Below are 13,059 nucleotides of genomic sequence, written 5' to 3'. Positions count from 1 at the left end.
CAAGAGAAAATTTTCTCAGATGCAGCATCCCCATAAGTATGACAAAGCAACCTGAGATAGAGTGGTGTTTCACCATGTTTATTTTTCCAAGCAAAAGAAAACAATTATATTATGAAAGGTCAGAAAACAAATGAAGAAATGGACTCTGTAGAACAGAATAATTACCTCTATTAGAAATATATGATAGTTTATTTTTTAATAAAAGTTTAAATAGGAATCTCTCTGGGATTTTTGACTTAGCACTATATTTCTGCTTCCTCATTTTTCTCAGGTAGTTTATAAATCATTTTCTCACCTTGAATTAGGAACATAAAGATATGTGTACATTTACAAGACAGAGACATGTGTTTCATCAAAACAAGAGTCCCTTGTATGGTGCCTTATGTCCTTTTTTCAAAACTCCATGTGAAAAAAAAAACAAACAAACAACAGTACTGTATTCCAGTCTTCATATTTTCAGATATCTTGCAACATTTCCAGGAAGAGTACCAAAGGTTATGAGCTGTATGTGAGGATCATCACAGCACACAGTGCCTTCCTACAGTAGAACTAATTAGCTGTCCTGCAACCAGGACTGACACATTCACAACTGGGCATTTCCATCTTCTGATGTAGACTGTGTTAGGTGTTGGGTCCCTTTCCTTTATGTTCATATTTCCCATTCTTTGTTCTCTGATTATGAGGAAGATGTCAACTCTGCATTAAGCACTTCATGTAATAAGTTTAACTATTAAAAGTTCTGCTGCAGATCATTTATCTAAAATTATTTATATTTTATAAATCAAAATGTGACTTCTGCTCATAAGATAAATTAGTACTTTGTGTAGCCAAAGTAAGTATAAAAGAAAACAAGAAAGCGGAATGACCTTCTCATTCTGGTCTCAGAGAAAATTTAATGGTAATAGATTTTTGTATGAAACTGTAGAGGTTTTTATCAATATTTACTGGGAAATTGTTATTTTATAACTAAAGTACCTTGATATTGGTATAGGAATAACTTAAATGGAAAACAACTTTTTTTTTTTTTTTTCTTTTTTTTTTTTTTCCATTTATATTCCAGTTCTAATGTTAATAAGTTTCCAGTAACATATTGTCTCCTATTGCATTTTATTTAATCATGAGACCTACTCAGGCTAAAGCAGCAGGCCCAGGTGAACCTCGTGAGGTTCTACAACACCAAGTGCAATGTCTTGCACCTGGGTCATGGCAACTCCTGCTATCAGTACAAGCTGGGGGATATAATGATAGAGCCAAGCTCTGAGCAAAATTATCTGGGAGTACTGGTGGGTAGCAAGCTGGATGTGAGCCAGAAATATGTTCTTGCAGCACAAAAAGCCAATTGTATCCTGGGCTTCACCAAAAGATGAGTGGCCAGAAGGGTGAGGGAGGTGTTCCTGTCCCTCTGCTCTGTGCTGGTGAGATCTCACCTGGAGTACTGCATCCAGATGCGGCATCCTCAGTATAGGAGAGACACAGACAGGTTGGAGCACATCCAGAAGAGGGCCACAAAAATGATCCAAGGGATGGAACACTACTCCTATGAGGACAGGCTGGGAGAGCTGGGGTTGTTCAGCCTGGAGAAGATACTGGGATAACCTGAGAGTGGCTTTTCAGTATCTAAAGTGAGGCTCTAAAAAGGACAGGGGCAGCCTCTTGAGCAGGTTCTGCTGTGGTAGGACAAGGGGAAACACTTCAAATGTTTCATACAAAACTAGAGAGCTAGTTTGTATACAAGGAAAAATTTTACAGTGAGGGTGGTAAGGCCATGGAACACGTGGCCCAGAGAGGTGTTGGGATACCCCATTACTGCAAGATGAAATGTATTGTTCTTCATTAGATTAATCCCAATCCCTATGAATTAAGACTTGGAATGAAATCAAGGTGTTTTTTGAGTAAGAGTGTGCCTTTATTTATTAAAATACAAGAGAGTGAGAGAAGAGAAGGAAGGAGGGGGGTGGAGGGAAGAGGATAAAAAGCAAGTCACCATTGAGGTTCCTGGGATGTCCTGATGGTCTATCTTCTTTCTTCTGCAGTGGTCAAGGATGCAGTGGAGTATGAACTGCTGGCTGCAGGGTTGGCAATTCCAAATTCCAATTTGTATAATTCTGCTTAATTTTTCCCTTGTTTGTGTGCCTGGAAAGATGATTTAATATATATATGAAGCATAACACACTAGATAGATATAGATTATGATGTCAGTATGAAACAAACAAACAAAACTGAACTGAGTACTTATTTTTGCCTTTTCCATATAGTTGCCAACACTTGTATTTAAATCCTAATTTTATATGAGATAGTACATAAGCAAGTAATCTTTAGATTTGCAGTTTGCATAGAAGAAGATAAACAGTACCTGAAAATATCTATCTACTTTTGCCAAATTCCAGCCTCTTGTAATTGTTATAATATCAGCATTTTTAATATTTGATCAGAGACAATAAAGACAGCATGAGAATGACCTTTTCCAAAACATGAAAGACTCTCAGTGTTCACTGTCACAATCTTTATAAAACAAAATACATTCTTCTCTAATTATAAACCATTTGGGATATGAAATATTTATGCTTGGAAGATTTTTTTAAAAGCTCTTCAGTGTGACCATGGCTTAATACACTGACAAAATTTTATTGCAATTTTTTATGCTGCCAAAGTTTTTGAAGGGAACACTCATAGTTTTTCATTTTCCATGTTAAGCCAGTGTGACAAAAATTGTAAAATGACTTATCAATTGAGACAACAGAAAAATGTTTGTATTTTTTGTGTTGTTTTTTTTTTTAATGCCAATGACTGACATGCAGTCTGTCTCCCTTTGCTCATCCATATCAGTGTATTTTTAATTTTTTTTTCTTTTCTCCATAAGACTTTGGTTCTCCAGCTGTTGCTCTTGATTTCAATGGGAGTTCTACTTGCTTGATTCCTGCAAAATCAAAATTGTATCATTATCTATTATAATGATACAATTTATTACTCTTCTATTTGGCATTAGGCAGGAACTAACAACCTGGGCACTACTCCTTAATTCTAGACTATGGCATTTTAAGCATAAGCAGAAAGGAAAAAAGAAGTTATGAAGTCCAAGTGGAGTTGGTTTTGGCATATACATGTTTATGGGTGAGATATTTCTGCAAACAAGCTTTCTGGCTTTTTAGCTAACTCACTTGAATTGCAGAGTAGCACTGAAACTAGGAGCATATCTAGCTTCTGCTGGTAGTTGTGCACTGCAAATACAGTATAATATAAGACTGCACTTTTCTACTAGTGACTTGGCAATGAAGAAAAAGAATTAAAAATATAGAAAATATATATTACCATAAGTAAGAAATTTAATAAACATGAAATTTATACTGTTTTAATAGTACAGAGGAATTTTCTCTCTTAGATTTCTATGTTGCTACCCATTTCTGTCTAGAATCTGAGTCCAACTTGTAGACTATGAAGTCTATGAAGACATTCCTTTTATATATAAAAGTTCTTTACATTTTTAAAATTTTTTAACATGCCCCCAAAAAATAAAAATATATTTTCTATTCCATTCTTGTTAATAGTTTTTTTTTGTTTGTTTGTTTGCTTGTTTTTTGTTGTTGTTTTATAAACTGGATAACTAAACAGACTGATGCCTTTATTGAATGTTCACTTCTTTTGAAGTTTGAAGGGTCTTTTTGTTTTTTTTTTTAGTGTTTTTTTGTTTGTTTGTTTGTTTTTCCAGAATATTCAGAAGCTGTTCCTGGTCTCCCTACTTCATATGCTGCTATTCTAAGAATCAAATCTGGTAGTTCATCTTTAGCTTCGTCTAATTCAAAGAACAGACCGCGTTTAAGCAGTCCTTCATTAGGAAGTGTACCTTCACCAGGCTGGAGAGGAGCTGCACAACCTTATCGTTCCCCAACAAACCTCTATCAATTTTCAGAGGCCTTCAAACATGATGGTAAGCCTAGTTTACCTCTCCAAAAGCCCATGCTTATATTTGGCCAACACGTTTTTTTTCAAAAACAGCATATTTTTAACAGTTTATTTCAGTAATTCTCAAACACATTTTTGAGTTTAATTAAATATAACACAGTAGAACTGAGAATCTTGCCCTTCAGATCCTTCAGATTAGCCTCGAGGACATCAGTTAAAATATTTTTTTCTTAAATATCGATATGCAGCACTGTTTCATAGAGTTTTTGCCACATTAAAATAGAAAGCTAGAGATTTAAAACTAGATAACAGCAAGATTTCATCTTTTAAATTAATATACTTAAATTTGAAGACCAAAATAATAAAATGCCTCTCCATCTTATCTATTTTGTCCCTTTGGAAATTTTTCTTATTTATTCAAGCATGATAGTAACATCAATTAATGATGAATAATAAATCTTTTAAAATAACTTTTTTCTAAATTACCTACTTTGTATAGTCAACCCTATTCTACGCTTACTAGTATAGATAAATTTATTGGTGCTATATGGTCTAATTTATGTTTAAATGCAGTAATTTACAGTAATAATACATATTTTCTCTTATTTGCATATGTTTAAAGAAGCCTGTTTCTTTATTATTTATTTAATTATATTTATCTGAATTATATTCAAAGAATGGAATATGTGGAGAAAAGGTGGACGAGGGAGGAAGAAAGGATAGAGAGGGAGAGGTAGAGATGTTAGAGGATTTTAAAACAATAGTCTAAAGAAGTAACAGGAAAGAATCACAGATAATACCTCAAATCAACAACATTTGCATTTGTGATTACAAAAAATTGCTCCTTAGTAGGAGCTGTATTTTTTGCTTTTTTTTTTTTTTCCCTTTTTCCTGGGAGGTACCTTGCATTTATTGAAAGCTGATCACATATACATGTACCTTTTGTGAACAGAAATAGCTTATATACTAGCAAAATGTGTTCTATATAATAAAGTTCATTTAATACACAAACAATTTTAATATAGAATCAGAGAAATTCTGTTTGATTCTATTTATGGAGCTGGTATGGTTTTCTACATATTTGACTGTCCTCTACAATATTCTTTGTAAGCAGTGTGTAGACTAATCTTGGTTACTGTCCATGCACCAGACATTGATAACTCCTCCCAGGAAGCTTGATACGTGTAGGTGAAACTCAAAGTTCAGGATTAGAAGCAGAATGTATTATCCTGGCCTTCAACAGCATGAGTGTCTGGAGACCAAAGGAGAAGAAATTGGTAGCTTCAAGGCAAAAGAAAGGAGATTTTACAAATAATGTAGTATATTCTGTAACTATAAAACATCTCTTTCCTGATTGATCCTGAGTTTTCCACTGCATTTCCTTAGGAAAGGGCAACTGGGGAAAGAGACCTTTCCCTTTCCCCCATCTATGGACAGTTAGTGACACAGAGCAAGGCCCAGCTGCCAGCACCAGGCTCTATGTCATCATTTCGGGGGCTGGGAGGTCTCATGATCTGGAGCTGCTGCAACAGAGCAGGGCAGGGCTGGTGAAGACTTTTTTTCTTTTTTTGTGTTCAGAAATCTCTATTTTATCTAAAAATCTAACCATTGTCTTGGTTACTTGTGAGACAAGTGTAAGATCTCAAAGAACACAGTGGTACAACTTGCTCATCATCAAACTGTGGTAAGACCCAAAGATACATATTTCAGGGAAGACTCTCAACAGAAGGAAAGGTATGATGCAATGTATTAGGCCTGGGACTAACAGTCAGTGTTTATTAATCCTGATGTTGGCTTTCTTGAGCATAACTGAGCAGTTCTTCAGTCCAGTTTATAGAAGCACATACGAACAATCTCTGAATATTAATCAACATGCAGTTATGCTGTAGACTGAGAAAATGCTATCTAGGTTTTAATGGTGATTAAATATGTGTTTAATATGTGGTGTAATGCTCCTAAAAGAGAAATTAAACAATACCCAGTTGTAATCAGGTGAAATTCATGTGGTAATATACATCAGACTGGAATCCTCAAACAGAATGCAGTCAAGCTCTCCTAAGTATTTGCTGTTGTAGTTAATGTATATGCAACTTGGAATTCCTGGATGACTAAACATTCCCAACTAATACACCAAGATTGGCAATTAAATTAAAAATGTTTTCAAATGACACCTACTTAGTATTTCCAGTCCTTAAAATCAGTGACAGATGAAATTAACCCATTCTGAAGAACCCTGATTAACTCCCATACTGATCATGAACTGGTTTTATCTGAATACTTCAGGTTTTAGTCTACTTGTTATTCCCTCAGAGATAATGTCTGCCTCAAACAATAAAGCTAGGATAATGGACAAGGAAGAAATAGTGTTATTCAAAACATGAAACAGTATTGACAAACTGAAAATTATTAAGCACTGTGAGGATATAAGAATTTCAAGAATTCTGAAGCCAAACAATGTATCTCAATGCTAAATATCAACTATATTCTCTTATCAATAAATTGAATATTAAAAAATATAAATTAAGATTTTTGTTCTTTAATTATTTTCTTTAGTATGAAAACCACTTGTAAGTAACTGCTGTTTAAAATAAAATCTGATAAGTAGGACGACAAAAGACAGCCAAAAATCAATTAAATTTTCCTGAAAATTTGGATGTTTATTCTACAATGACAGAAATCTCTGTAGTATGAGTAGTGCTTTATACATTCATTTTTTTTTCCAGACAAAAAAAGATTAAATATATACATATATGTTTGAAAATTTACACATATTTATTTTCAGATATTTAAGACAACTGAATCACCTGTTTGCATTCCTGAGTCTCATAAAACCATGAAATTGCAAAAATTATCAGTGTATACTGGTTCTGAGAAATGTTCTTAAACCTCACAGTTTCATAGCTTTTATTAGCACTATGTTTAAGAAAATTGAAAATTTTATATTTAACCATAAACCATAGAATATTTTAATTTGAATATATATTTTAAAATATTTAAATGAAATTTTGGCATCTTCAGTATATTCCTATCATTGCTTTTGAAATATAGAGAGGAAGTATAGAGCACTGAAGATTTCCAGTTTCTGGTCTGTCACTGGAGTTTAAACATAGCATTTCTAGGTGATCTGTCATAACATCTTGCATATCACATATCACATCCCACTGCATTTTATTTAAGCAATCATTTAGTAAGCTTAATAATTTATACTTTGTTTAAGACTAGGCTTTTTTATTACACACTTTGGTCTCTTCAGAATAGACCTATTTCTTCAGTTCTTCTGGTGTGGAATAGGTAATTTTTCTGGGAAGTAGGTTAGTCAGTTAATCTAAAAACTGATGAACAGACTAATTTATTATGTCATTTTTGAGACTCTAAATAATCTCTACCAGAATTCCACACTCTATCTGAAATGCAGAGAAGCAATTAACTTCATATTCCCATCTTTTAGAAACAAGACTTGTATGCACTTAAGCTCCTTTATTGTCTTATTGCAAACAAGAAAAACACGTTTTTTTCTTTGTACTTCATAACAAAAGTATCCGTTTGGCCACAATCTTTCAGAATATTGGTCTCCATCCAAGAGGTTCTCTTGGTTATAGGAGAAACACCTCTACTGATAGTGATGCTGGCACCTATCTAGCATTGCAGCATTATCCTTCCTTACTAGCAATCTCAGAGTGTAATAAAATATTCTATCTATTGGATTACTTCTAGCAGGAAAACAAAACTATTAGTCCTCATCAATACTCTCTAATCATATACCTGTTAATCTACACAGGATAATACCTATATCTCACTTAATTTTGCAATTGTTATTTATTTCTTGCTATTTCTAAACTCTGGGTTGATGAGTTCTCTGATGATATGCATCCAAAATCATTAATATTCCAAGAAGAAGCAATCCATGCAATTCACTGTACTCATAAAATGAGACAAAACCCTGTTTCTCCTATACTTCATCATACACTTCAGGTGATAGGGCAAAGTGGCTACTTCTCTGCTCACTCAAATCTTCAGGCTCATGCTCTATTTTAGATGAGTATCTTGTGCCTAAGTGACTAAGGATTTTGGAGTAGGCCTGAATTGATTCAAATTCTGCAGTCTCCTATTGCATAGCGAGCATTTGAATCTTCCAGACTTATATATGATGAATGCTACATTTACAGCCTTTTACTTTTTTGAAGGTTAAACTTCCCTCTCCACACTAGGAAAGAACAGGACACATACTCATATTCTATCCATCTATCCAGTTTTTCTTGTTCAGAAATCTAAATTCATACGAGGATACAAAGGTATACCAAAATTAGAAAAGACAATGAAGGATAATGAAATGTCAGATTTTTATTTATATTATTTATTAGTAGAAACTCATTGCTGTCATTAGTTTTACAAATGACTTTTCTTAGAAACTATTTGTTTTAAAGGGTAAAGCCATGCCTCAGTTTTCTGTGATATGAGCTGATGAGGATTTTTGTTTGCCTTTCATTCATGCAATTCTTGTAGAATTAATTCATTCTTAATTCCCTTTATCTGCTGTATGGGAACCGTTAAGCCACAGGCTGAACTAGTGATTGGGCACCTGGTGAAGGAGTGTAATTAATCCTGAGAGCACTGGTGAAAGGCATTCACCTGTGTGATCCAGAGGGTCCATCCCTCACTAACCTCATTTAAGGGCTGTTAGCCACAAGAAAAGCATTCCTACTTGGAGATTGCCTCCTTTGGAGTGTTTGGTGATCCCTGAGCCTTGAAAGGGGATAAGAAATTCCTTCTTTATTACTGGATTGTGACTTCTACCTGTCTTGGGTGGTCTGACACTGATATGAAGCAGTTATATCTGCTATCATCTGCCCTCAGACCTGCGCATTAGACTTCAGACCAAAATATATCTGTTAAGAAAGCCATTTTAACTCTTATCTTAAATGATACTATTTCAATGTTAAATTAAAAATATTCATTTTGTATATATGTATATTTTAACTATTGCTTTTTAATATGTCATCAGAAGTAATATGGTTTAAATCTCTCCAAAACAAAGGCAATTGTGTAAACTGTAACTTTACAAAAGCTATAAAACATCAACTTCTTCAGGCTTTTGAACCAATAACACTTCTGTTTCCACAGACAGTGTCGATTATGGACCAGTATTTGTACAAGAGCCAGATGATGTGATTTTTCCCACTGATTCTGAAGAGAAGAAAGTGTCTCTGAATTGTCAAGCTCATGGAAATCCTACCCCCACATACAGGTACATGTTATAGAATTTCTTTGTGATTTTGAGATTATTTACTATTGGTGCCTACTTACAGGTGAGTGTAGTACACTGCGCTGCACACAACTTTGTCCACTTACTACATCTGATGCTTCTCATATTTTTACAAATCACAAGCGATGTAAGGAGGGTTGGGAGAACACAGTTAATTATTCTTTTGTGGACAACATTTATCTTTTCATATAGAGTCTATCTTCACCTACAGAGTGAGAATAAGGACTTGATTGCTGTCTTTTGTCTTATGTAGAAATCATCAGTTCTATGTTTTAACTCTTAAAATCATTTCACTGGTGGATTCTTCAGCATTCAGGATGAATTCCCCATAGGCTTACTTGAATCTCAAAACTTAGATGTCATTGGCATTCAGAGGCAGTACCAACTTTAGATATCCACAGTGCAATAGAAAGGATTCTGTTTCACTGCAACTGATGTGATTCATTAAGCTGATATCATGTATGGTACAACCTCCTCACACAAAACAGATGTGGTTAACATGGGGCATGCAATTAGGAATGATCCAGAAGTTCTTCAGACTGGAACTGCCTGCTTTCACTGGTGTGAGATGAGAGTCAGTTTTGTATTCATCACTATTGACATTTTCTGTGTTATTTCTAATACATATTTTTTTTCTTGATTTTTGTTGTTGTTTAGCATAACTGAAGTCTTTTAAACAGCTGTTGGGCAAATAAATATAGCATGCACCCATGAGAAAAAGGCACAAATTCTGGAGAAAAGAGGGAGGTCCTGTTCTCAGCCCTCTCAGACAAACTCATTAATACTAGAATGGTTTGGGTTGGATGGTGCCTTCAAAGGTCATCTAGTCCAGCCCCACAGCTTTGCTATGGGTAAGGACAATTATTGTGAAAATCCGATCTTTTGAAAATATATACCATATTCTTTATATCTCAGTGTGGATATTTTTATGTATTCCCAGAAGAATCTGATCAACAAGTACTTCAAGCGTATTTATTTCTTCAGCTCTCCAGAGATTTACTCATAATAAGCAGCCATAGAACCAGGCTGTCCTGACTGTTGTTCATTCAAAGAAGGCTTTTGCTTACTTCTAGTGTCATTATTTAATTTCTTTCTGTTGATGGTGCTTGTATGTACAGAGTATGCAATCTACATTGCCACTGAGTTCAAGGTGGAAAAAATAAAAGAAAAAGATATGAATGGATGCGTGGGGATTTTACTGCTCTCCAGAATGGGTGCAGAAGGGATTTAAACACTGAAATGGTGATGGGTAGACAAAAGCTTTCTGTATATCATTGTGCAATTTTTGCTATGTGAAATATAATAGAGATGAAATGTTTCTATATCACTAAGTCCTTGTCCTACTATCTACGTGCACTGGACAATAGAGAACCATGAGACCAGGCTGCTCAGAGCCACATCCAACCTGGCCTTGAATGCACCCAGGTACGGGGCATCTACAACCTCCTTGGGCAACCTGTTCCTGTGCATCACCGCTCTCTGAGTGAAAAAACCTTCTCCCACTACCTAAACTATACCTCCCCTGTCTAAATTTAAGGCCATTTCCCCCTTGTCCTATCACTATCCACCTGCATAGATAGATGTACCCTCCTCTTGTTTATAGGCACCTTTCATATACTGGAAGGCCACAATGAGATCTCCCCAGAGCCTTCTATTCTCCAAGCTAAACAATCCCAGTTCCCTCAACCTTTTTTTCATAGGAGAGGTGCTCCCAGACCTCTGTTCATTTTTGTAGTCCTCTACTGGACCCATTCCAGAAGCTCCACGTCCTTCCTGTACTGGGGCCCTCAGGCCTGGATGCAGTACTCTAGATGGGGCCTCACAAGAACTGAGTAGAGAGTGACGGTGCTGTCAGTTGCCCCAGAACAATCTGGGGGAGAGAGATACAACCATGGGTGCCATAGAGTCTTCTCACAATTTACTGCCTGTCACAGTTTAACCAAAAATCTACCTGTGCCCATGACGGGGACAGACGGCCCACAGGGCCGCTGGCGCAAACGGAAATCATAGAATCATAGAATTACCCAGGTTGGAAAAGACCTTGAAGATCATCAAGTCCATGAAAGGGAAAAAGGAAAAGAAAACAGCAGCAACGATCTAAGGAGGCACACTTATTTACTAAATACTATATCAAAATGCAGGATAACACAATATAATACAATATAATTGAAATTAAGGTTAACAAATCAAGTAAAATAGGGGAGAGAGTGAATTCCAAAACCGAGAGGCCTACTGTAACTCTAGATGAAACGGCTGGAATGCTTCCACACACTCCCCCCTGACTGGCAGGATTCAAGAGCGCGAGTCCAGCCCTGAAGTGAGATTATATAGTGTCCTTGCCTTGTGACTTATCCCTGACCGTGATGTTCTCTGGGATATGTAGTTTTCTTCTGTGAGCTGCACATTTGGTAAAATTATCCATACTTTACATGATGTTATGATGTGGAATACTGATAGCAAAATTACAGAACCATGACATTCCACCCCTTATCATTACATTATGCTTAATACACACACAGATCCCTAAGCTGAGAACAAAATTCACCACTATACTGACTACGAGGACTACAATGCGGCAGGCATCACATGGCGTATATACCATCATGGCTTCCATGCATGTGCGTCCCATACACCTGCTACACAACTCCACGCATACACAACCCTTCCCACTCCCAGAGTCTTCCCTTGTGTAAATCATGTCATCACGGGGCATCTGGCAAAGTGTTTTGTATCTCCATTCCATGCTTCCACTTCAGCTGCTTCGGCTGTTGTTATCTTAGTAGTTCTTTACTTGGGCCCATCCCCTGGTTGACCTTATTCCCCAACAAAGGGGGACAATCATCTTCCTCTCCCTGCAGGCCACTCCTTTTTTTAATGCAGCCCAGAACACTGTTGGCCTTCCGGGCTGCAAGTGCTCACTGCTGGCTCATGTCCAGTTTCTTGTCTAGAGAAATGAAAGACCCCAAGTCCTTTTCCAAAGGGCTGCTCTCACAGAGTTCTTCTCTCTGTTTATATAAATGGCTGGGATTACCACAGCCTGAGTATAGCACCTTGTACTTAGCTTTGTTGAACCTCATTATGTTCTCATGGGCCTACCTCTCCAGCCTGTCTAGGTCTCTCCCTATGGATGGCTTTCCATCTGAGTAACTGATGGTGTGGTGTTTGTAAACTATTTTTATTTTTTTATTTTTTAATTTATTTATTCATTTTAGACTTTGGATTCTTTATAAATTACTTGTTTCTTTTTGGATGAGCTCTACTCAGAAACTAAAATTCTACATCATGTTTTGTTTGTTTTGTTTTGTTTTAACCCAGCTGGTAGAAGGTTATTCCATACCACATGACATCATGCAACAAGCTGTAAAGCTATAGGGACTTAGCCAGGGGGAGGAGGTGGTAGCTGTTGCAGGAGGATTAGCTGAGCATTGGTCAGTGGATGGTGAGATGTTTCACTGCTGGAGGAGTGTGGGTGAGAAAACAGTTGTGTTGTTCACAGGTGGGGAGTAATTGTACTGTGGATGCATATATGTTGTAAGCACATTTTGTTCCTGCTTTTCTTTTCTTTCTTAGTAAATAGTTTTTATCTTAATCCAGGAGTTCTCTTTTGTTTCCAGTTTTCTTCCTCATCCTACCTTAGAGAGAAGTGACCAAACAGCTGTGTGGTGCTTCTCTGCCTGCTGGATTGCTGGATTAAACCACACCACTTTTTTTTTTTTTTTTTTTTTTTTTTACCCCCTTTGAGTTCCAATCCTTAGGTAAGAACAGCCTGAGATAAACTTACTTAATTTGCTCAGCATGATGCAAATCATACTTCATTATCAAAAATCAGAATCCACATAGTGAGGAGCAAATCTGAAAGACTTTCCATGAAAAGTATGGACTTTCACTATATTCCT

The 13,059-nt window shown here is 36.2% G+C and overlaps 1 protein-coding gene across 6 annotated transcripts in view; it reads left to right on the top strand.

Moving 5' to 3' along the window:
* The window catches only part of CNTN5 (contactin 5), a 564,185-nt gene that overhangs the window by 346,848 nt on the left and 204,278 nt on the right, over nucleotides 1–13,059 (top strand). For 4 of the 6 annotated variants that reach the window (XM_072326761.1, XM_072326763.1, XM_072326765.1 and 1 more), the window contains 2 exons: nucleotides 3,707–3,925; nucleotides 9,022–9,145. In XM_072326761.1, coding sequence (XP_072182862.1) covers nucleotides 3,707–3,925; nucleotides 9,022–9,145 — 343 coding nt within the window. Of the gene's footprint in view, nucleotides 1–2,051; nucleotides 2,074–3,706; nucleotides 3,926–9,021; nucleotides 9,146–13,059 lie in introns of those variants that run through there. The other 2 variants (XM_072326766.1, XM_072326767.1) reach the window with 2 other exon arrangements.

This window comes from Excalfactoria chinensis, chromosome 1 (assembly GCF_039878825.1).
Source record: "Excalfactoria chinensis isolate bCotChi1 chromosome 1, bCotChi1.hap2, whole genome shotgun sequence".
Lineage (NCBI taxonomy): Eukaryota > Metazoa > Chordata > Aves > Galliformes > Phasianidae > Excalfactoria > Excalfactoria chinensis.
This window is presented reverse-complemented; position numbering and strand designations above follow the sequence as displayed.